Source organism: Alexandromys fortis, unplaced genomic scaffold (assembly GCF_014885135.2).
Source record: "Alexandromys fortis isolate MF-2015 unplaced genomic scaffold, M_Fortis_MF-2015_v1.1 scaffold_88, whole genome shotgun sequence".
Taxonomy (NCBI): Eukaryota; Metazoa; Chordata; class Mammalia; order Rodentia; family Cricetidae; genus Alexandromys; species Alexandromys fortis.
Window position 1 is genome coordinate 68,843 of NW_026067961.1, and position 25,145 is coordinate 93,987.

The following is a 25,145-nucleotide window of genomic DNA, read 5'->3' on the forward strand; positions in this document are numbered from 1 at the left end:
TCTATAATTACAGAACTGGGGGGGGGGGCGAGGCCAGGCTGGGCTACAGGTGATGCAGATCTATAATCACAGAACTCGGGGGGCCGAGGCCAGGCTGGGCTGCACGTCAAGACCTTTTCTCGGAATGATCAGAGGCTGGGAACATAGCTCAGTTGGGAGAATGTTTGCCCAGCATGCACAAGGCCGTGAGTCCCACCCCAGCAGCACACGACAGACGGGGCATTGTTGTGCATGCCTGTGATCCCAGCACTCAGGAAATGGAGGCAGGAGAAGCAGAAGTTTAGGTTGGGCTAGAGAGATGGCTCGGCGGCTGCAAGGGCTTGCTGCACAACGCTCAGAAGCTGAGTCCGGATCCCAGTACCTGCATGACAAGCTAGGTAGGCCTGGTCGTGCAGGCTCTGAGTGAGACAGAGACAGAAGGGTCACTGGGTTCCCCCAAATGAGCTCCAGGTTCAGGAAGGACCCTGCCTCGGAGGAAGAAGGCAGAGAGCGTTAGAGATGGACACCAGCGCAGATGCCACGCGCTGCGGGGAGGCAGGTTGTCACGGTCGTTCTTGCTAACATAGCAAGTTTGAGGCCAGCCTGGGCTAAGGGAGCTGCTATTTCTGGGACAGCAGGGGCCCCACATTTCTGTTTGTAGATGCAGAGGCCACAGTTAGATGCCAGAAGTATGTCCTATTGCCAGAGTGTGGCCAGATTCTGAACACGGTTCTTCTCGCACAGAGTTTATAAAATTACAAAAGTCACAGAAGTCCCACCAGAGGAGCCGACAGTCACTGCTTTCGGATTCATTGAAATCGTGAATAATAAAGGATTTGCCGCAGCCATTCACAGTTCTCCCGAGTCCGAATGTGGTGCCCTTTGGGGTGGTGACAGTCGGTTGGAAAGAGAGTCAGGGCTTCCGCTGTGCTCCTCTTGACTGTGGCAGGCACCACAGCCTGGTCTCACTCACCGCCTCTGACCTTCAGGGAACTACTGGGCTAGGACGGGCCTGCACTCAGAAAGGAGGCGTCCGACCCCTCTTGTGTGGTATCTTCCCAGCAAAGTTGTTGTCTGCCTGAGTTTGAAGTGTGGCCTGGGCTCCCGGGAGGGCCAGCCAGCTGGGCCTGACTGCTGCTGTTCCTGTCTGCAGAGAGCTTACTGTGGCCAGTGCAGCCAAAGGATATGGGGTCTCGCGAGGCAGGGCTACAGGTGCATCAACTGCAAGCTGCTGGTCCATAAACGCTGCCACGTCCTCGTCCCGCTGACCTGCAGGAGGCATATGGTGAGTCGGGGCCTGGGGAGGGCTCATCTTCATCTTGCCAGAGTGAGGAAGAAAGATGCCCCCCCGAGGTGGCATATCTCTATTCCATGTATCGAAGTAAGAACAGGATCCAGACTGGGCCATGAGTGTCCCACAACACCGTTCTCCCTAGAGCTCCTTTCTGCTGCGTCTGCTCCCAATCCTGATGGCACACATGACCTTTGACCCTACAGGACCACATTAACCTTAAGATGATGAAATGAACCCAGAAATATGACCTATCAGAGCTCAGTGAGGTCAGCGGTTGGACCCTAAGGGCCATCACTATAAGCTGTCTCTGATATAACTTCAGCTACGCGGGGTCCCAGGGCCTTTAGACTGACGATCGGGAGCCTGGCTGCCAACACGATGTCCACAGTGTAACAAGGGGGTATTGCCAAGAGTGCCGAAGAGCATCCCCTCTATCTAACAACTGCTGGGAAGGCAGTACTCTAAGAGCCTGACCGAGTGACCACTGTGACCGCCACCCCGTAGACTCACAGGTGGCAGACATTGTGTGTACAAATACACGCACGCACACCCACACCCACACACTCGCACGCACAACGGTGCCGTTTGTAGTCATGACATCAAAGCGGGGTTGTAACTCCTGCCCCGTCACTCCAACACCGCCGTTTTCTTGCAGGATTCTGTCATGCCTTCCCAAGAGCCTCCAGTAGATGACAAGAACGATGGTGTAGACCTTCCTTCAGAGGAAACCGATGGAAGTAGGTGTCCCTTTCCCCAGCTGAGCGGGTCCCCCTCTTCCTGCTCTCCGACAGTCAGTGCGGGTGGGCTGGGCTGGGAAGCTGCACTGCAGGCAGCCACCCCTCTGTCCCCAGGCTGCTGGCCTTCCCTGGTAGCTGCTGGGCAGTAATCCCCTCATCGCTGGGAACCTGAGGCTGAGAGCATCTTCCTCTGTGCCGATTCCAGTTGCTCTGCACAGTACTTGATATGTGACCCCCCAGGCCAGGCACCTTCCACGCACGGGGCACCACACAGAGCTGACCTCCACGGAGGTGGGCTCTGTATGACACGTAGCTGCTTAAAAAAAAAATAAAAGTCAGGTTCGGTGACATATGCCTTTAGTCTAAGCACTTGGGAGGCAAAGGCAAGTGGATTTTTTTCATGAGTTCAAAGCCAGCCTGGTCTACTGGCAAGTTCCAGGTCAGCCAGGGCTGTATAGTGAGACCCCGTCTCAGAGAGAGAGAGAAAGAGAGAGAGAGAGAGAGAGAGAGAGAGAGAGAGAGAGAGAGAGAGAGAGGGAGGGGTTGTTCCTTCAGGTACTCTTCCTACCTACCCACCCATCCGTCCATCATTCTCTCTCTCTCACACACACACACACACACACTGTCCATCAGCTCTCTACTTACCCATTATTCGTCCACCTGTCCATCATGTCTAGCACTCACTTATTCATCCCTGTAACCGCCTATCATCCGTCTGTCCATCTATTTATCATTTCCCCTCCCACGTATCCATCCCTTCCTCACCACCATCCATCGTCCACCCATTGTCTGCCCTCCCCCGTTCTGCCGTGAACTGACCTATGTCCCCTCTATCCACACCCTCCTAAGAAGAACTGGAAGATGATGCACCAAAACCTCGTGCCTCCATATGGTCCCAGACGTTCAATGATTTTACACTCTACGGTAGTGCAGAAGTCTACCCACACATCCGTATTTCCACTGTGGGTATATGTTCAGTCATTATTAGATGGTATATTGAATGTATTTTCTTCTTTTGCTCCTCCTCCTTCAATACTCTCTCTTTCTCTGTGTGTGTGTGCACATGTGTATGCACACAGAGTGTGTGTGTATGTTTATATGTTGTTGCTAGGGATCCTCCTGTCTCCAGCCCCCTTTATCTGTTTGAGACAGTCTTACTACGTGACCCTGTACGATCCTCCTGCTTAGCTTCCCAGGTGCTAGGAGTACAGGCACGCCCCACAACACCCAGCTCTAAACCGTGCACACTGTGTTTTCAGCACCAAGACTTCCAGCCTGATGGATTTATCAGGCCGTGACCTCGTCTTAAGCCAAGGAGCTTGTGGCTTCTTCCCAGTATCCTACCCTCCCCCATGGTCACACAGCCTAGCACTCCTTAAGCTGGGGTCTGGTGTGACAGATTGGCCCCTGAGCGCTGCCGTCCTGTCTGAGGCCCCAGCTCCCTGCACTGGGGTGAGGGTCCTCTGGGTCCTTGTGCTCCTGTGACCCTTTTAATACCCTTCTTTCCTTCCTTCTCTTTCCTAGTTGCTTATATTTCTTCATCTCGGAAACATGACAATATCAAAGACGATTCTGAGGTAAGTGAATAAAATTAGTGTTGCCGGGGTCTTTTCAGGAAGCCTGTTAGTTTGCTCCTGGGGCAGTTACATGGATTTCAGTATGGCCGAGGGATATTAGGAAGTTCCTGAGCTGGGCTCCAATGAGACCAATGGCCTGATGACAGTCATGAATTCGCCACACTTTTGTCTGCTCCTAAGCTGCCCCTCTTTGTGGCTTCCTTTGTCCTTCCTGGTCTGGCAAGCCCTCAGCTGCTCCCTCAGTCAGACCTTTTCCTGGAATCTGACTCACGGGGCTCCATCTGTCTCTGTCCAGCCTCATACCTGCAGCTCTGGGGATGAATCTGTTTGGGGTAGCAGAAGAACATATTGTGCTCACAGCCTTTGCTGATCACCTCACAGAACAGGCCCCACCCTCTCTGCCCCTCCCTCACTGAACCAAGTGGGGCCATGGGCTCTGTTTTCTCCACCCGCCCCAGCCTCATGGAACACATGCTGCTTCCCTTCCACTCCTGAAGCAAGTCCCCACTCTCCCATCCTCATGGAGCCAGGTCACTGAACTTCCTACTCTTACAGAACACGCCCAGGTTCACAGCCTAAATAGCCTCACCTAGTGAACAGCCCCCGCGTCCCCTAGAACCCTCACGGAGGCACAGCTATGTTTCTGGTTTTCTCTTAGAAGCCCACGGTCTTGGCTCTAGTTGTTCTAACCAGAGTTAGATGGGACCAGGTGCTGGAGCATGGGCCTGGCTCCACGCTGAAGAATAGGCCTTGCCGCCTTCCGTGTGAGGGTGAACAATTCTTGGATTCTGGCCAATGGTGTCCCCTGCCCTCTCTGGTCTCCCTAGGACCTTAAGCCTGTCATCGACGGGGTAGATGGGATCAAAATCTCTCAGGGGCTGGGGCTGCAGGACTTCGACCTCATCAGAGTTATCGGGCGTGGGAGCTATGCCAAGGTCCTCCTGGTGCGGCTGAAGAAGAACGACCAGATCTATGCTATGAAGGTGGTGAAGAAGGAACTAGTCCATGATGACGAGGTGAGTGCGAGCCCACCAGAGAGTCGCGTGGTAATTCTGGGTGCAGTTTCTGGAGAAATTCCCAAACTGTGTCCAACATGGTTGTATCATTTTATGTTCCTGCCAGTGGGACACAGGGCTCCATCTTCCATCTTCACCAACACTTACTTTCTGACTTTGTTGTTTCCCTCCCAGTATGTGTGTGAGTACCCACTGTGTGCCTTTCCCTGCCAGTACGTATGTGAGTACCCACTGTGTGCCCTTCCCTCCCAGTACGTGTGTGAGTACCCACTGTGGCCTTGACTTGCAGCAACTCTTGCTGACTTGCATGTGAAGGGTGCATTTGTACAGTGCACAGCCTGTAGTGATATTTAACTTGTGTTTTACTAAATAAAGCTTGCCTGAAGATCAGAGCGTAAAACAGCCACACTGGTCAACCATACAAGCCAGGCAGTGGTGGTGCACACCTTTAATCCCCGCACTAGAGAGGTGTAAGGTGGGATACGACAGGCACTCGCTCTCTTTCAGTCTGAAGATGTCAGAGAGGTGAGACCTCTCTAGTGGCCTGGCCGCTTTGCTTTTCTGATCTTCAGGTTGAACCCAATATCTGCCCCTGAGTTTTTATTATTTGTGCTACAACAGCCCGTCAGGTTGTCCCTGTGTCCCTGGATGCTGAACTGCTGAGTGAGTGGGTGTCCCCATGACTTAAGCCTGTCCTCACCACCAGGTGTCACCTCTCCCTCCTGAGCCTTACCCTCCTGAGCTAAAACTGGTTCTCTTCTTGAGTCACCTTTGCCCCTGGCTGCACCGTAGCCACTGCTTCCCAAGTGTCTTGCCTTTCCCAGGTTGCTTTGTCTGGGACCTGAACAAGGCCTGAGCTCCCTCGAGTCCCCCATTGGCAAACACCCAGTGGCTCCTGGTGTCCTTGAACCTGGTCTCTGCTTGCACAGAGCTGAGGCTCCTGGGACACACAGCCCCTCAGCAGCTTCTCTCCAGGGGAACTCACCAGCTTTGTCCCGCCTGGCCCCAGGCATTGTTATGCAGTGCTGGTTTGCCAAGGCTTGGCTGGTTTCAAATAAAATCATCTCCTAATGCATTGGTTCTCCCGGTGCCCTTCCAGCTTGTTCCCTGCCGAGCTGCTGTCAAGCCCCCTCTTTTTGTGCTGCAGCGTCAGCCCCGCATGGTGCCAGGTGTTCATTAGAGCCTATAGTAATGCTTCTGGGGCAGGGTGGCCCAGGCTTGGGAGAGGTGGAAGACAGCCAACCCGCTGGGTTTCCACCCAGGAATCTGGGTGGGCTGCCTGTGACAGGTCGGGTAGCCACTGGGGCAGGGTGGCCCAGGCTTGGGAGAGGTGCAAGACAGCCAACCCGCTGGGTTTCCACCCAGGAATCTGGGTGGGCTGCCTGAGTGTGACAATCAGGTCGGGTAGCCACAGGGTGAGCAGGTCTAGAGTCGGGACGAAGTATGCCTAGGTGTCTTCTGCGTGGAGAAAGGCCGAAGCTGTTCCACCAGGAGGAGCTCCTTGTAGCACAAATAATAAAAGCCCAGAGATAGATGTTGGGGTTCAAGCTGAGGATCAGAAAAGCAAAGCAGCCAACCACTAGAGAGTTCTTACTGCTACCAAGACTTGGACAAATAGAGGGGCGATCCTGTTCTCAGAGTGACTGCAGACTGAGACACTCTAGTGGCCTGGCTGCTTTGCTCTTCTGATCGTCAGCTTGAACCCCAATATCTGTCTATCTCCGGGTTTTTGATATTCATGCTTTAGCTTCTAGGGATCAGGAGCAACAGAGGGCATACCATGGCTGTCTCCAGCCCACTAATTGGATGCTTGTCTTCTTTTCCAAAAACCTTCCAGTGAAGACAGCACTATTTGAACATGTCTCTACCTTCTCCCTTTTCTGCATATCAAGATGGGCTTGGGAGCCTCACCCCACTCTGTTCCCTGGGGCAGTGGTGGAGCCAAGCTGTAGTCTCAGACCTTGCAGAATCCCACCGAGCTGCACAGAGCTGGAGGAGGTGGCCCTGTGGCAGCAGCTGAGCCCCGGACCTAACTGCGGCTTGTCTGCAGACTCGGTGACCGTGGGCCTTAGGAATCCTCCTTAGTCTTCCTTCCTTCGGTGTGTCCTAATTGATTACGAAACAACCTTTCAATAACTTTGATGGGGAACACAAGCCAGGGTATGGAGAGCCAACCCCAGCAAGCATCTTGAGGCGGGGGAGGCTGATGGAGGTGCCATGGAGATGGCGATGATGGTGATGACAGAAGCGGGGATGGGTGGGTGATGGTGGTGATGGTAGCGATGACCCTAAGGGACAATGGTGTCAGGATGAGGATTACAGGGTGGATGATGGTAGTGATGGTGATAGCTTGGTATTTTTTTGTTTTGTTTTGCTTGTTTGAGACAGCATCATTCTCTCTCAGACTGCAGGCTGCCTAGGAACTTACTGTATAGCCCAAGCTGGTATTGAACTTGCAACAATCTTCCTGCCTTACCTGCCTCAGTGCTGGGACCACAGGTGTGAGCCACCACACCTGCTTGTGATGCATTTCTTCTCCACCTGCAAACTGTCTTCTCGACCTCAGAGAAGAAATCCTTTCCCGTCTCGCCCCTGCCTTCTCCAGGGCACCCCGTGCGGCACTCAGGAGCCTCACTGGCGCTGCTTGGTCTCTGTTTCAGGATATTGACTGGGTGCAGACCGAGAAGCACGTGTTTGAGCAGGCATCCAGCAACCCCTTCCTGGTTGGCTTACACTCCTGTTTCCAGACAACAAGCCGGTAAGGAGGAACGGGTTTCCTTAGGTTCTGCTGCTTTCTGATACGGACCCCCCCCAGATGCCAAGCTGAACTGCAGTCCCAGGTGTCCCGCACAGGTGCAGTCCCAGGTGTCCCGCACAGGTGCAGTCCCAGGTGTCCCGCACGGGCCTCCTCCAACCACGAGCGTGGGTTGTTTTTAGGTCATCGTACTTACTTTGTGGTTCCCATTAGTCGGCGTTATGTTCAGTAGACTTCACGCCTCCGAGTATATGTGACACCATTCGTGGGACCTTCTCGAAGGCACCCTACCAAGTGCAGGTCGTAGGTCCGACGCAGGGTGCCGGAGCAATCGCGGATATCCTGTGCTGCTGCTCGCCGAGCAGAGACATGCACTACTTGGCACTTCAGGTGTCACTTCTGAGCTTTACGATATATGCTGAAATTCTGCTGCTTTAAAAATGTTTGAGCTTCTGTGGCCTAAGAGCACAGCCGTGCGCTGTGGAGAATCCGGGGACCAGCTGACTTGGACTAACGTGTTTATCCACCATGTCCCTGCAGCCGTCCCCCGCTTGGTCTGTCGCTAGCAGGACTCCGTGGGGGCTTTGCAGCCCCTGCTCAAGGCAAGGATTTATCGAACCAAAAGGATAAAAACTGGCAAAGCTGAGCCAGATGTGACTCTTAGAAAACAGAGGCAGGAGGATTATGAGTTTGAGGCCAGCCTGAGCTAAATAATAAAATCTGATCTAAAAACCAACTGGGCAAAGGGGAAATGGTGCTTAAGGCAAACTCCAGAAGAAGCTAGACACAGATCTCAGATCATTGTTCCAGCCCTCCGGCAGTGAACCGTCTCACTGTTTTATCAAACTGGTTATTAAGGCCAAAGGTCCTGATCTAGAAGTATTCTTGTCATGGACCGTGCACCTGAGACCAGGAAAGCCAGCTATGGAGGGCCAGGACAGACTGCCCAGCCCCTCAGCCCTGGGGATGGGTGTTCACTGATTCCCACCTCCCCCACTCTGGGAAGGACCTCTGCTTTGCTTATTCTGTGTTTTCACATGTGACATAGAAACATGCTAAGAAATACACTCACAGATACTGCTTACCTAGGTCAGCACAGTTAATATAAAATCATAAGCTGAAGCCCTCGCTGTGTGCAGTTGGCACAATGAGCCATACTGCCTACATAGGGCACTTTTTGTTTGTGTGTTTTTGTTTTCTGTAGCTATGGAGCCTGTCTTAGAACTCGCTCTGTAGACCAGGCTGGCCTCATACTCACAGAGACCCCGCCTGCCTCTGCCTCCTGAGTGCTGGCATGTACCATCACTGCCCAGCCGTAGGGCACATTTTGTAGGGACCAATTTGTAGTTCGAGTTCCCCAGCTTTGGCCTTTGGTGTGATTCTATCTGAGAAGCCCTGGACTGAACTGGTCTTCTCCCAGACCGGTTGGGTATAAGTTACGTCCATTGTGACTGGTGGCGTTCCTGTTGCCTGTTGGGAATTCTGTTGTCACCCCCCTGCTTCTCACTCCTGAATGTGTCTGAGATTCTTTCCTTTCTCCTGCTTGAAGCCTGGCCACAGCTGCCTCAGGATGCCCAGGCCCTGAGCTCCCCACACTGTTACTTCCATGGTATGGAACTAAGCCATGCGTAGGAAGTCTGAGATCTTTCTCCTGACCGGGGCAGCTCTGATTACTCTGTAGTCACCACTGGGAGGAAATACTGGTTTTCCTGTGCATGAGAGAAAGGACATTGTGCCCAGGCCCCATCTCCGCACTCCAGAGTCATCCCCTGCCCTTGCCTCATAGAGCCCTTTCTCCCTGTTCCATCACCGCCCCCGAGCCAGAGCCACCAAAAAGGCTCAGCAGTCAATGGTCCCCTTTGTGCACCCCGATGGCCCTGTCTCCACACTGCCCTGGCCCTGACCACGTCTCTTGTGAGTAGGAACAAGCCTGAGGGAAGGCAGCCCAGCCCAGCCCAGCCTTGGAGCTCCCAAGGGGTGAGACCGCAAAGAACTGGTATGGTCTAGTCAGCATTTCTAGGGCTCGGGAGTCCCAGCAGCTCCACCCAGGTCACCTCAGTGCAGAAAGTGATGCCGGGACAATGGCCATAAGCAGCTTCAGCACCCACAGCGGCAAGGCCTGGTCCCAGGAGTAATGCCCGTGCACTACGGTCAAGTTTCTTTGCCCGTGTTTCTTTGTACTGGCTCTCTCACTGGCCCTGGAAGCATCTGGCCTGGGTTGTTTAGGGTTTGCATCTCTCCCGTGGTGTTTTCCTTTGGGTCCATCTGCTTTGACCTTCAGCGGATGTATATGTATGTATGTCTCCCTTGCTGTGAACTCCCTCAGAGAAGGGCTTGCTATGTGTTTTTCTACCTCCAGCGTTTGGGTGCCTGTCAGTAAACCGTGATGGTCCGAGTGGGGAAGACTTAAGGTAAAATCATGTTTCCTGTACAAACATAAAATATGCACTTATAAATTTCATGACTTGTTGCCAGGTGTGGTGGCACACACCTTTAACGCCAGAGGCAGAGGCAGGCGGATCTCTGTGAGTTCAAGGCCAGCCTGGTCTACAGAGGTTTGAGTTCCAGGACATCCAGGGCTGTTACACAGAAAGACCCTGTCTCAAAAAACAAACAAAACCAAGATTTCCTGACTTGTAAGGGAACCAGCAAGACATTGCCGCCAGCCCTGGCACAATGGCGGCTAGAACGTCAGCGGATCCACGACAGCTCAGAACAGGGTGGACAAAGCTCCTTCACTCAACAGACCTAACTTGCAGGTCTAGGAAACCTTTCGTGTTGCTAGCCATGAAGCCCCTCTCACAGACTGGCCTCTCACAGGCCACAAAACTCTAGAAACACGCATCAGAGACAGCACCAGCCACACAGTTCCTGGTCCCCTAAGATGTCTTATCCTCACTTGGTCTGCCCTGAAGATTTGCTGACAGCAGTCAGTCAAGGCCGAAGCCCACCCTTCCTAGTTCTTGGTTCCTGCCCTGCGCAAACACTCCGTGTGTTTCCTCTGGGAACAAAGCTGGAAAGTTCTGGAAGGTACTTGATGTGGGAAGCCCTTCTCCCGGTTGGTGCTGTGTCTTTTGCACAAGCCAGTGGCAGCATTGTGAGCCAGCCCCACGGAAAGGGAAGCCAGCTTCTCCCTCAGTCAGGGACACTGACCACAGGACCTCCCGAACCTGGCACAAGGTGAGGCAGAGCTTCCAGGAACAAAATCTGGTGCCTGCAGTCGGGTATGGGATACACCTGATGCCTGCTTGCCCTGCCTCACCCACCTCGTGACCACGCGGCTTATAAAGACGTCTCCCAGAAAGTCAGCCTGAGGTCTCGCCGAGCCTGTTGCTAGGGGCTGGATGAATGTCAGTGTGTTCTGCATCCCGGCAGATCACACACAACAGGAAACCAATGAAACTCCCGACAGGATGCGCATGAGCGCTCGCTGGCAGCCGCGAGTGGAAATCTAGTAAATAAAAGACAATGGTTTCCACATGTGCCTGGTGATTATAAAGAGGCCTCTTCAGGCTTGGGGGATCGAGGGATAAGGATTTCTTTCTTCCCTTCCAATCTAGTGGTGCCTGTTCTGGTGGGCCTCACGGAACCCCTGCTCTCATAGGCCAGCTCTTCTTCCAGGATGTGTGTAACGCGGGTTACAAGGATGGAGAATTTGTAACACTAAGCATCTGTGTGTGAGGAACCATACCCCGTGGCTCCATGGTTTTTTTCAACAGTAACCAAAATTAAAAATCTGCCACAAAACCTCTTAAAAACAGGGAAATCCTTTCAGCTGGCACTATTCCAGGAAAAATGGCAACCGAAAAAGCCGCCTTTTAAACCCTTTGGTATGTGCCCCCAGTTTAAGTGTGGCCTGGGGACAGGGATGCAGGCTGCCACTGGAGTGTCTGTTGCTGGCTACAGACTTGCTCGAGACAGAGAATAGGGTTTTTTGTGTGTGTGTGTTTTTGTTTTGTCGTTTTGTTTTTCAAGGCAGGGTTTCTCTGTGTAAGGGTCCTACCTATCCTGGAACTCACCCTGTAGACCAGGCTGGCCTCAAACTCACAGAGATCCACCTACCTCTGCCTCCCGAGTGCTGGGATTAAAGGAGTGCGCCACCACCGCCCAGCTGAGCTTAGGTTTAACATGTGCAGAGCCTTAGGTTCAGTCCTGAGCACCAAAAAAAAAAAAAAAAGTTCCTTGGCCTGTTGTGGAGTTTTTTATTACCATTGTGTGTGGGAGGAGGGGTGTGCCAGCCTGTCTGGAAGTCAGAGGACAATTCTAGAGAGTTGTTTCTTTCCGTTTACCTTTATGTGGGTTGTGGGGTTCAAACTCAGGTCACCAGGCTTGCTCTGCAAGCCTCTTGCTGCCACCCAGCTCTTACTTTTAAGGAAGGACAGACCTGCTCACTGTTTGTTCTTAGAGAAGCTCCCCAAAGGTATCTTGTCTTCCATACTTGAGGAAACTCGTTCTGCCTAAAGTGGCTTCTGGGTATTAAATACCACTTGATCCTCTGTGTGTATTTATGGATAACATAAAATCAGCCACGGTGCAAAAGCAGGAGAGAGATTCTTCTCTTAGGAGATCAGGAAGTAATCCCCCTGGAATAGGTCATAGATGTATCAGGAGGCGGGGGCACAGAGATTGGCGTCCAGACGAGGACATAGGAGTGAAAAGATGCCTGTGGGTCCACAGGTATGCCTGGGAAGGAGGAAAAGCTTGGCTAGGTGACACATTGGGACTGAGCAGCCACAGGGCCTCAGGTACCTATCCCGTGCCACAGTGGAGAGGGAGGAAGTCCCCCAACTCGAGCCTACCTAACTCCCCAGGAGTAAGCAAAGCAGCCCAGTGATCCCTGGGCAGGGCTGAGCTGGATGTAAAGAGAAGCCCAGTGGGTGTGGGAGACAGAGCAGATGAGGTCGTCGTGATAAGAACCAGGAAGTGACAGTGGGCAGGGCGGACCAGGTCCAGCCCTCAGAACCACTTCCTCCTGCAAGTTGGAGGGACAGGGCCCACACTGCTGTGAACTGGGCAAGCATCACTCAGAGGCTGTGGGAGGGAGGGAGGGAGGGAGGGAGGGAGGGAGGGAGGGAGGGAGGAAGGGAGGGCGGGTGACTCACACCGGAGCCCAGAATAGAAAGAACGAGTGCTGAGTGGCAGCCGTGGAACTGAGCGTGGGAGCCACGTCAGCCTTGATGCTGAGAGCGTAAAATCGCAAACCCTGAAGTGGTTCTAGGGCAGCCCCAGCAGCCCCTTACTGTAGAACACAGCTCAGGCCACTAGGCAGGCCTGGGTCCAGGGCAGATGAATTGCGGCTCACCCAGATATAGAAGTTCTTGTGGGGTGGGGGGCGTATGTGTGTATACGCTGGTAGACTTTGTGTGTGTGTGTGTGTGTGTCTAAAGGCCAGAGTTGACTTCCACGCCCCCTACTTTTTTATTTTGGGTGGCAGACACTGCCTCCCCCACAGGGCATCTCCCTCAGGCTGCTGATGCCAACTGGGCTCTCCTCCTTCCAGGTGCCTGGCAGGAATGACAGACAACACTGTCCTCTGCCAGGGTAGAATACTAAGACGGTACAGTGCTAGCCACAAGCATCAGTCACATGCCATCAGAAAAACAACCGAGAAAGACAGACAGAAAGGGGATGAGAGGTGCTCACCGAGTGTGAGACTGGAACGGACAATAGCGAGCTCCACTCTCGGCTGTTGCTCCAGGCTCTGGTTCCCAGGAGAGCTGCGGCTCCGATCCTAGACCCAGCCACCTGAAGTCCTGCAGGTGGTAGAATGTTCTAGAGACACTAAGAGGGCAGTGTTGGCAAGAAGAGGAACCTGTGAACGGCTCAGAAAGGTGGTTATATCTTGTCAGGGAGATTATGTCCTGTCAGGAGAACATTATAGGCTGAGGAGATGGCTCAGCAGTTAAAGCTGCACAGGCCAAGAGGACTGAAGTTTGGATCCCCAAAACCCATGTAAATGCTGGGTGACTGGGGCCGTTCACCTGCAATTCCAGTTCAAGCCTTGGCCGAAGCAGGCTGGCTAGCAACAGGAGCAGTATCCACCAGTGAAATCTGGGTTTGACTGAGAGACCCAGCAGGAGCAGTGTCAATCAGTGAAATCTGGGTTTGATTGAGAGACCCTACCTTAGTGAATAAGGCGGAAGAGGAATAGAGGAAGACGTTCAACATCAATCTAAGATCTCTAAACACACATGTGTCCACACATATGCAAGCATGTGTACACATGGATAAACACATCACATATGGATACACATGAAAAGGAGTCCCCCGCAAAAGAAAAAGAATGCATATTTCCTTGGAAGGTCACCAGTTCTGAAGATGGCTGAATTTTTACTCCCTGGGGCCTCCTGAAATGAATTGTGTCACCTAAACACTGCTAAAATGACCCCGATGCTAGGCTGTCCCTGGATGCTCAGAGGCAGCCATGCCCGGTATTAGTCTGACATGCTTTCAAACTTTGCTGCTGTTAAGGATTTTTTCATTGCTATCTATAGTGATGTATAACTGATCTATAGTTTCCTTAGGCAATCTTTATTGGGTTCAATATTTTATTGTTTAGAAAATCTTAAATAATGGCAATTATCAGCTACAACTGCTTTTAAGATGTGTGTGTGTGTGTGTGAGTGTGTGTATATACACATAACAGGTACCAGCAGAGGGCAGCAGATTCTGTGGAGCAGGAGTTATAGAGGCTGTGAGCCACCTGATGTGGGTGCTGGGAACTGAACTTGGGTCCTGTGCACAAGCAGTATATACTCATAATCAGTAAATCACCTTTCCAGCCAACACCCTCCCCATCCCTTTTTGGTACTGGGTTGAGAGGCCAGAGTCTCGTACATGACAGGTGAGCACTCTCTGAACCACAGGCCCAGGATTACCTCGTGAATTTCCCTCAGTGCCTTTGCCCCTGTTACTATTTGGGGGGTTTCTAAATGGCGGCTTTCTCCCCAGCCATTTGGTTGCTTTCTCCTGTCCCTCAGTTTCTCTGTCGAACGCTGTTTCTGACCCTGGGAAGAGTATGTGTCTTATATCCTGTGGTGTTGAGGATACCAGCCCCTCTGAGTCACAGTTCACGGCACGCTCTGCCTGCATCTGTCCCTGTAGAGGTCTAAGTCAGTTTGCCCCCTCTCCACCCTGCTAGGTTTCTTTGCACAAGATAAAAATCCTCTTGTTGGATCAGACGTTTCAGGTTTCCTTGTCTGTCCACATCTCTCTTGGAACACAGAGCTTTGTCTGGGCCAGGGAACTGGAATCTGACTTCTCCTTCCCACTACGCTCTTCGGGGGTTGTCTTTGGTGTGGCAGGAGTTTGAGCCTCACCTCTGTTCTCTAGGGCTCTTGTTCTCTGCGACACCAGCTGGATTCTAGGCTGACACTCCACGTCCCACTCCCCCTTGCCCTTGCTCTATCATCTGCATGGCTCATCTGTTGGGGACAGAGGCAGGACCTTGAAATGAGGTCCCCGTGAATAGACTGTCTGATATCAGGACTGTGTAACCTTTGGTGCCTATGTCTCTCTCCATATAATCAGGAAAATGGCAGAATTTACCTCATAGTTTTGGAAACAAATGGGTTCTCCATAGAGTGTGGGCTCTTGAAACTTTTGTATCGCTGTTCCTATTTATACCAAGAGTTAGCAGCCTTTTTCAAATGACTAATCAGCGTAGCACAGTGTCTTGACAGCAGCAATGTGATCTGGGGAACTTGTCATTAGACACGTGTGTTCCTGACTGTCATAGCTTATACAGGCTAGGCTGTGACGTCACTTGGTGACAGCTGTGGCTCATGACCGATTTCACTTTCTCAACCATATAGTTTTCATTGTGGCTGCTTGTTCCGGCACAAAAGCCACAGACAAATGTTAAGAAGTGGCATGGCGGGACATGGTGGTGTGTGTAGTTGTAATCTCAGCAGTCTGGAGGCAGAGGCAGATCAAAAGTTCAAGACCTCCCTGGGCTACTTTAAGCCACTCCCCACCACCGGGATGGAGGGAAGGAAGAAAGGAAGGAAGGAAGGAAGGAAGGAAGGAAGGAAGGAAGGAAGGAAGGAAGGGAAGAAGAAAAGAAGAAAATGTGCATGATTGTATTCAAATAAAACACAAGGCAGTAAACAGCCAGCCAGGTGCTTCTTGATTGTACCCATGTTGCCTTGTGCCATCAGTTTTTCCCTCTAGACCAAGTCAGGGCTGGGTGCTTAGGTTGCTGGAGAACAGGGGTCCTCACAGGGTCCCATCTGGGTCCTCTCCTGGTGAGGGGAGCAGTGGACTTGGCTCCTGCCTGTAACTCTGCAACTCTCTCTGGCCTGGGGTTCCGGGCGCTTACTGCTTCTCTTTATACCTTTCCTCCATCTGCTTGTGCGGACAGATCCGTTTCTACTGGGTGTTAGTAACTTTTACACGTTTTGCTAAGAATAAGTGATAATATCCACCATCTGAGCCATTACTTGCTTCCTTCCTACAGCAGTGTGGCCTTAAAAGCGTTAGGGATCTGACTGTAGAGTGTTGAGGGCCATGCCCTCAACAGACCCCTGCCCATCCTAATACGTCTCCCTTGAGGATTGGTGTGTCTGTGTGACCAAGGGGCTGTAGACAGTGACAGATGCCTGTGTTCAGGTGTTGACCTCAACCTGACTGAGAAACATAGCTGTGACCCAAGACAGCATCTGAGGCTGAGGAACTTGGTGCAGGAAGTACCTGCCAGGCACACAGAGCAAGTTGTGGGAGCAGATAGGACCTTGCGTTGTCACAGCCACAAACACCCAAACCAACCCAAGTCGCCCACGGGGCAGTCCACACGGTACTCCTGGGGATTTCTGCTGTGCAAAGAATGTTGAGAACAAACAGTACTGAGGTTTTGTCTGTAGAACCGTCCCCTCCAAAGTCCTTAGTTTCACAGCTGCTTTTATGACAGGAACGGGAAGAAGGGGGCAGGGAGGCAGCAGGATGGCTTAGCGGTTAAGGCATCTGCTCACTTCTGACAGCCTAGGTAGAGGGAGAGAACCGACCCCTGAAAGTTGTCCCCAGCCCTCACATGCATGTTGTTGACAGTGCACCCCTAGAAATACCACATACACCCCGCCAAATAGACGAAAGAAAGTTAGGCTTTGTGGTGTACACCTGTAATCTCAGCACTCAGGAGCCCAGAGAGAGCGTCTTGGTCTGTGTTGTGAGTTCCTCGAGAGGGAGGGAAGGAAGAGAGACACAGCCCCGATACAGAGACAGAAATCCACCATGCCCTCCCTAGACAGAGATTCTGCCTTTCCGCTTTTTGGGGGCTTAACATCCTCCAGGCTAGGATGTTTGCCTGTGTTTCCTGGAAGCAACTGAAGTTTCTCCCTATTATGGGATGCCATTATCACCAATGTCTGCTAGAAGTGTTGGCGCCCAAAGGAAAGGCTCGGCCCCTCCCTGATGGCTGGACCCGTTAAGTTTGCAATTCCTGGTAGGGGGAAAAAACATTCATGCTGTGCTTTGTGGTCGTCCAGAGAGTCTGGAGGAGATCCCTCCGACTAGTTTTGAGATGTTAGGCGTCTTGCAGAGTCTGATAAGCGTCACGGGACCCACCTCCCATGGTGCCATGATGGTTCTGAGAGTTGACACTTGGAGGCACTTGAACGCTTCTTTGCGGCTCAGGGTTGCATGCCCTGCTTGTCTGCACCAGGGAGGCTGCCTCTCTAAGGGCCAGAGCACAAACACCTTTGCCTTTGTGAACAGCAACAGAAAAGCTGCCGCAGTTGGCCTGCACTGGTTCTGCCGCAGTTGGCCTGCACTGGTTCTGCCGTGTTCCGTGGGTTCTCCTCTGCAGCTTCAGCCGCAGTGTCAGAAGTCCCTGTGGGGAGCGTCTGTCTGTGTTGAACATGTGCTGGCACATGTGATGCTGGGGTGGAGCTATGGCTCCACACACGCTGGGCAACATGCTACTGCTGAACCCGCACCCTAGGTCAGGTTCTGACTTCCCTTGTCTTTATTCCCTAACAATACAAGGTAACAATTCGCATGGTTTTCTCATTGTGTTGAGGGTTGTGAGCAATGCAGACCGATTTACACTGTAGCAGAGGGTCCATTTTACATACAAGGCTTGAGCAACAGTGATTTTGCCATTGAAGAGGGTCATGCAATCAGTTCCCCGGAAATACCAAGAGCCCGACTATATACATAAACAGTATGACAATGTTTCAGTAAAACTTTACTTTCAAAGTAGTCTGCAGCAGGCCTGTGAATCCCCAGGGGCAAAGCAAGGGGTTTCATAGAAGACTGAAAAGCCTTCCATAGAGGCTGGAATATTGAGTATGATTGGAGGAAGGAGGTGTCCTCAGCCCTAACACAAGCATGCTAGGTTTTCTTTGGGACCAGGACATCTAGGGCTGACTTAGGGGAACTATATCGCTCCTCATCTGGTGCCGAGGTCTTTTGTTCTGATTTCCACATATTAGGAATTGTTTCTCATCTAAGTATGTAAGTTGAAATTTGGCGAATGGTTTATCACCGTTTAACTTGCCATGTCGGTTTTTCCATCTTCCCTGCCCGAGCTTTGGAGGCTGAATGCAGGCATCTGCCCCCAGCAGAGTCACAGGAGCCAGGAGGTGAAGGGTTTGCTTGTTCCTTCCAACACTGGCTCCCACCCTCTGCTGGTGGGCCTCCAAACCGTGATCCGCAGACTGTAGATAAACAGTCCAGGCACATGTGAGCTGCCAGCCCAGATGTCCCCAAGGTGCCCTCAGCGGGGCATCTCGGGAAATTATTGTGAATTGGATTTTGAAAATTAAGTCTTATTAAATGCAGCAAAGATCTCATTAGTGAAAGAAAACACATGGCCAGTGTGAGGAGACGTGAGGGCCGTGTGCTGGGTCCTGACCTCTGCCTGACCCCTGCTGCCCTTCCTCTTACCTACAGCCCCCAGCGGCCAGGCTGCACCCGTGAGGCAAGCCCATTCTTGTCCATCTTCCCCGTGTCCAGCTACTGGTGGATCCGTTCAACTCAGCCTGGCTTCTCCTCACTCTCCTCCCTGACCCACGCTGACCCTCTCTCACCAGGTGGACAGGCAACTCTGTGGTTCCTGGCCCTGCCCATTTACACGTTGCTGAGGTCCTTCCGCATCCAGAGACTAGAGCAGCCAACCCCTAAGCCATGTCCCCTGATACATTTCCACACCTGCCCCATGGGTGCCCTTAGACCATCTGAGCCAGACTTGTCCCACCTCCAGGACGGCCCCCAGCTTTTTGCTCTTTCCTTACCTCAGGCTCCATTAGTCCTCTGCTCCTTCTTTGGTCACCTGCTCATCCATCCCTAACCCCAGGGACTGCCACATCTCTGCCTTTTTGTGTGTGCGTGCACCCTAAAACAGACCTAACACCATTGGGAAAACAGAGACAAATGATAGGCAAACAAATACCTAAGTCTCTTTCTTCTTTCGTGAAAACAGTGTCCTACCTTAGTATCTGTGATAAACTCACATCCAACATGGTTTTGGACCCCAGATGTCAGGATCTGAACCCATGCCTCATGCCTCAGCGATCCAAATGCCAAACTCAGCCTCACCTTCCCTTTCACCCTAGGTTTTTTCCTGCTGACCCCCTAAGCTCCCAGGTGGCCCGCACCCCCTTGCCGTAGGTACTTAGGGATCACCCTGAGAGGCAGCAGGCTAGCACCCAGAAGGGACCCCCTGTGGAGGTTCCACTCACTCTGGCCACCTTGCTGGTGCCTTTGACTGGAGTGAACCTAGCACGGCTTCAGGGCAGTTTCGGTCCCTGATCCTTTGCCTTTCTCTCCTCCCAGGTTGTTCCTGGTCATAGAATACGTCAACGGCGGGGACCTCATGTTCCACATGCAGAGGCAGAGGAAGCTACCAGAGGAGCACGCCAGGTGGGTCCAGGTCCACGGAGAGCGTGGCCTGCGGAACCCCCCCTCATGCCAGCAGTGAAAAGAGCAGGGTGGAGTTTGGGCAGAAGGTGGCAAAGATGGGACTTTGCCGTGGTGTAAGGGATTCCCGAACCTCTGGGGAAGCTGACCCCTCCCAGACCTTGAGCAGAAGCCCCCACTCAGGAGAGCAGGCCCTCTGGGCTGTTTTCACAGTCGTGACATCTTGGCATTGTCCTTCTCCCTCTGTTAAGTCCCAACACTCTCTCAGTGGCAGAGCATAGCAGGTCTCACTGGTCCTGCTTCTGGCCTTGGACGGTCGCCATCCAGCCCACTGTCCTGGTACCTCCCCTGCAGCCCAGGCCTTGAAGGAAGGCTGGGGAGATTTAAATTTGGGTGGCCCCTTCTTATCCACCTTAGTTATCCCCCCATGAAGTCCTGTATATCACCACCTAGGTTCCCTCCGAGGGAAGTGGGCAGAAGCAGCAGCCATTTATTGCCTGTCCACTTGCCTTTTATAAAACTCATGGTAAAATGCACACAGCATTGATGTTACCATTTCAGACATTTTAAGTATATGGGTAGTTCAGAGCCGTAAAGCTGACCACACCGCCACACAGCCGCCATGCACAGAGCCCCTCTTTATCTCCCACAACGGAACCTGTACCCTACCTGTGACTTCCCAGGCTCCTGATCCCCAGCCCTGGCACCTCCCTCCCTCTGTCTGAGTCCAGAGTCCTCCCTGAGAGGAATCTCAGGCTACCTGTCTTTCTATATGACTGGATACAATGTCTCCGTGGTGATTCACTGTGTAGCCATCTCTTTCTCCTGTTACCTAGACGGGCCTCAGACTTGCAGCCATGAGCCATCCTTCCCCACCCACGTGTCCTCTGTCCACTCCCCCGTCAGTGCTTGCTTCCGCATTTTATTCTTTATGAATAGGGTCGCTGTGGACATAGGTATTAAACATACGTGTTTAAGGCCCTGCTTACAATTCTTTTTTTTTTTTACTTTCGGTTTTTTAAGTTAGCATACAAAGTAATAGACTTCATAATGGCATTTTTCACATATACATTGTTCTTATTGGTCCTCTGCTGTCTCCAGCCCTGGACACATGTGCAGTAGTAGAGGTATTTAGCATGTCTTCTCTCTCTTTTTCATGATTGTTTTGGTGCTGGATACCATACTGATGAAGCTAGGTAGGAGCTTTCCCATCGAGTGGCACTCAGCCCCAGTTTTCATGTTCTGAGGGTCACATTTTTCATTCAGTGAATCCATACAGTGGTACTCAGGGCTCCAGCTTCCTACGTCCTCACCACTTAACTCTGGTCGTGTTAAATAGACATTCTGGTGGCTAGGAGGTAGACTCCCACTATAATTTAAATTTGCATTTCCCTGGTGACCAGGATGCATTGTGGGGCTCTGTGTGTGCCAGCTCCCTGGCTGGCTGGCTGCCACAGTCCCTCTGCTCACTGCAGAATGCCCCCACCTCAGGTTCTATGCTGCTGAGATCTGTATTGCTCTCAACTTCCTACATGAGAGAGGGATCATCTACCGGGACCTGAAACTGGACAACGTCCTCCTTGATGCTGACGGACACATTAAGCTGACGGACTACGGCATGTGCAAGGTGCCCGCCCCGCCCGTCCCCCGCCTTGCCTGTCTGCCCTTGTCATCCCGACTGGGCACAGCTCAGCCAAGGCACCCCTGCCCGTAACCGGTCACTCCTAAGGGGCGCCACTGCACACGAGGGTCGCCCTCCTGATAACTGTGTCCTCACAGGAGGGCCTAGGCCCCGGCGACACAACAAGCACCTTCTGTGGAACCCCGAACTATATTGCCCCCGAAATCCTGCGAGGAGAAGAATACGGTGAGTACAGGGGCCCATAGGAGGTAAATGTAGGCAGACACGCTACGGAAGTTGCTGCCACCTGGCGATGTTCACCCGGAGCAGGAACCCGCCCTGTCAACAATAGGCAGGGAGAGCGCTATAGCCATGTGACACCCAGAGACGACACACCACACCCCTTGGTGTCTCCCTGACGCCTGTTACCCCCTTCACACCTTCTCAAGCCCACCAGGTGACCCTGAACAATGTCCTCTCCCTGGCGAGCCAGGGTGGGGAGGATGAAAAGGAGCCTGAAACAAAGACAAGACAGGCCCCCAGGTTGACGGCCACTGGCCATCCGTGTGTAGAAGAATCAAAGTATCCTTGGGAATGGTAGAAGTGCCCCAGTCAGGATCCAAAGCAGAGGGCGACCGATCCGGGAAACCCTGTAGACACAATGGTATACGTCTGCTCCTCCTCTTTCTCTGAGTGGAAGCCATCATACATAGCCATGTGTGGAGATGGGGTGGCATGCATACACAGGTACATATACATCCACGTGGTAGGGGAGAGTATATAGCATGCAGGAGGTGTGTGCATGTGCATTACGTATGAACATGTACATGGTATGTGTGTGCTTGTGCACCCACACACCTTTGCATCCTAGAGTTTTCTGTCACGCAGGTGGGATTACAGACATGTGCTATCTATCCCTGACTCATGTTGGTGGCGTTGGTGAAAGCAGTCATAAATGCACCTTCCCATAAATGAGTGTGCTGGCAGCGTGTGCAGATCACTGTCCCGAGAGAATGACTGGGCTCCTAGAAGCTGCTGCAGTTGCAGCTGCTCAGGAACCAGAGAAGGAAAGATGGCAGGTTGGAGCAAGAAACCAGTCTTGAACCAGCCATGGTTCCAACCTGATTCTATGTGTGGTGGAGCAGATGTTCAGAGACCACAGGGATGGCCAGGCTGTCTAGGACAGAGCTGAAAAAAGGCAAAGGAAGAAAAAGTAGTGAAGGCAGAAGGGACTATAGCAAACTGATTCTTACCTCAGAGAAGTGGGTTCCGGCCGGTTCTGTTTGGGCAGCACTGGAGATTGAAGCTAGAGCTCTCTCCTACTGAGCTGCGCTCCTCAGTGAGAAGGGGACTTTTTTTTTTTTATAAATTTTAATACTTTTTTAATATATTTATTTCTGATTAGCTTTTTTTTTTTAAGATTTATTTATTATGTATACAACTTTCTGCCTCTACACGCCAGAGGAGGGCACCAGATCTCTTTACAGATGGTTTGGAGCCACCATGTGGTTGCTGGGAATTGAACTCAGGACCTCTGGAAGAGCAGACAGTGCTCTTAACCACTGAGCCATCTCTCCAGCCCGAGAAGGGGACTTTGTAACCTTAAATGAAAACAAGAAGAAAGCCGGTTATGGTGGCATGCACTCCAGAGCCTGGGGCAGCAGTCACAGTTTGAAGGCCAGCAAGATCCGCCTAATAATAATAATAATAATAGAATAACAGTAATGACCGGAGCAAAGCAGGGTTTGTTCTTGGACCCATTCTGCATGTTTGTGCAGCCATCCCAGCAGAGCTGGCGGGCCGGGGTAACAGCCGGGGTAACCCACCGTGAGCTGGAGGAGTCACAGCCACGCGCCAGCTCCGCAGCTTCTAAGGAAACAGATGCCCTGCGGTCCAGCCGCCCGCAGAGATGGATGCCGCATCCTTTGGCACATTCACAGTCACGGGCTGAGTGTGTCAGCTTCCCAGCTACCTCCCGCCTAGTGACTGCCCACTTTTCCCCAGGGTTCAGCGTGGACTGGTGGGCGCTGGGCGTCCTCATGTTTGAGATGATGGCTGGACGCTCCCCCTTCGATATCATCACGGACAACCCAGACATGAACACTGAAGATTACCTTTTCCAAGGTTGGTGGCCCGCAGCGTGTCCACCCCTTTTTCTTCTCTTCTCAAAGGTGAGGATGGGAGGTGGTGCCCAGTTGGTGAAGCCTGCACAGAGCTGTTCCTCCGGCAGAGAATGTGGTGAGGTGACCATAGTTCACCGTCAGTCACCTAGAAGGAGAATGCTCTGATGTAGCCAGAGCCCCCCTCTGCCCAGCCAGGTTCATTCCCTGTGGCCCCTGGCAGCCACCTCCTCCCACCCCCCACCCCCCCACACACACACCTTACTCCTGCCCAGAGTTAATGGCCTTTAGTATGCCCCTCAGGGCTGTCCCTCAGTGCCCTCTGGTGACCGGTGCAGAGGCCTCCACGTGTCTGGGACCAAAAGACAAACAAACAGAGTTCAGGAGTCCTGTAGGCTTCCGGGAAGAGTGAACACTGCCAAGGGTCATCTCACTTGGGTTCTATCCACACAGTGATCCTGGAAAAGCCAATCCGGATCCCCCGCTTCCTGTCTGTCAAGGCCTCACACGTCCTGAAAGGGTTTTTAAATAAGGTATGCTCTGGCCGTGGTGACAGAATACTCTGGGAGGGAGCGGGTGGGCAGAATCCCCCTACCGAAGCTGTTCTCTGTGATTGGTCATAGGCGTTGGCACTGGGGCTCTCTGCGCCCAGAGACTTTATTACTTATTTATTGTTTCATGTGCTTTGGTGTTGTACTATGGATGTGTCTGGTCCCCTGGAACTGGCGTTACAGACAGTTGTGAGCTGCCATGTGAGTGCTGGGAATTGAACCCTGGTCCTCTGGAAGAGCAGCCAGTGCTCTTAACCACAGAGAGCCATATCTCTAACCCCAAAAGAATGAGAGTCCAAAGTTTGCTTCTTTTTTTTTCTTCTTCTTTTTTTTTTTTTTCTTCAAGACAGGGTTTCTCTTTGTACACCAAGCTGGCCTTGAACTCACAGAGATCCTCCTGCCTCTGCCTCTTGAATGCTGGGATTAACAGTATGTGCCATCACCGCCCAGTGAGTTTAATTTTTATTGATCCTTAGCATAACAAACAGTGTTAGCCCTTTGGGGAAGGGAATCCCAACAGAGGGACGGTCACACCCCACAGGACAGGAGGGCGGCTGGAGACAGTGAGCTCCCGTGGGGGAAGCTGGGTCATCCCGTTGGGTAGGGGCTGAATCAGGGGTTTTCTTGGGAGTCCTGACTCACCGTTATTTGCACTCTGACCCCCCAGGATCCCAAAGAGAGGCTTGGCTGCCGGCCGCAGACTGGATTTTCTGACATCAAGTCCCATGCCTTCTTCCGCAGCATAGACTGGGACCTGGTAAGCCTCGGGAGGGTCCTTGTGCCCATCCTGTGAGACGGGCCGCACCCGAAGCCACAGTGGCCCCGTGTGCACTTGGGTGCCTGGGCCCCGAGGGCACTTTCTTTGGTGTGGTTAGTTACCCAAAGCTACCCAAACCCCATCTGTATCACTAGTTACTGGCAGGGCAGCAGGCACAGACTTCAAGCTTCTGAGTCGCGTCCATTCCTGATATTAGGCAGGCGGATCTCTTGTGAGTTTGAGGCCAGCCTGGTCTACAGAGTTCTAGGACAGTCAGGGTTGTTACACAGAGAAACCCTGTGTCGAAATAATACACCCTTTTGAGGGAAAATATAAAAGCTAACCCATTGAGTAAATCTGGAACTTGCCCGGCTGTGGCACACTGGACACCCTCCTCCCCAAACCCATCTTGACCTTTTCAGACGCCCGCAGCCAGCACTAACGTCTGATCCCCGGGGAAGGATCTTATCATTTAACCAGCCACGTGTTTGTTGTTGTTTTTGTTTTTCAAAACAGGGTTTCGCTGTGTACCCCTGGCTGTCCTGCAGCTCGCGCTCTCTCGCTCTCGCGCTCTCTCTCTCTCTCTCTCTCTCTCTCTCTCTCTCTCTCTCTCTCTCTCTCTCTCTCTCTCTCTCTGTGTTGACCAGGCTGGCCTCAAACTCATAGATTTGCCTGCCCCTGGAATCAAAGGGTATAGGTCACCACTACCTGGTACAACTAGTCACTCTATTTACAGGACTGTTTGTGTCTAGCGTATTGTGCGGAACGGGGAGGGGCCAGGCTGCAGGGGCAGCAAGTGGTCAGGACAGGCGATGCCCACAACCCATGGCCCTTCTAGAGCCGCAAAACCAGAACCTCTCGTTCACTCCCTTGTTTGGGTGT

The 25,145-nt window shown here is 52.4% G+C and overlaps 1 protein-coding gene across 2 annotated transcripts in view; it reads left to right on the forward strand.

Moving 5' to 3' along the window:
* The window catches only part of Prkcz (protein kinase C zeta), a 101,686-nt gene that overhangs the window by 68,836 nt on the left and 7,705 nt on the right, over positions 1-25,145 (forward strand). For both annotated transcript variants that reach the window (XM_050153142.1, XM_050153141.1), the window contains exons 5-15: positions 1,133-1,264; positions 1,929-2,010; positions 3,535-3,587; positions 4,415-4,603; positions 7,264-7,361; positions 19,131-19,217; positions 20,706-20,841; positions 20,994-21,081; positions 22,840-22,959; positions 23,409-23,488; positions 24,174-24,263. In XM_050153142.1, coding sequence (XP_050009099.1) covers positions 1,133-1,264; positions 1,929-2,010; positions 3,535-3,587; positions 4,415-4,603; positions 7,264-7,361; positions 19,131-19,217; positions 20,706-20,841; positions 20,994-21,081; positions 22,840-22,959; positions 23,409-23,488; positions 24,174-24,263 — 1,155 coding nt within the window. The remainder of the gene's footprint in view (positions 1-1,132; positions 1,265-1,928; positions 2,011-3,534; positions 3,588-4,414; positions 4,604-7,263; positions 7,362-19,130; positions 19,218-20,705; positions 20,842-20,993; positions 21,082-22,839; positions 22,960-23,408; positions 23,489-24,173; positions 24,264-25,145) is intronic.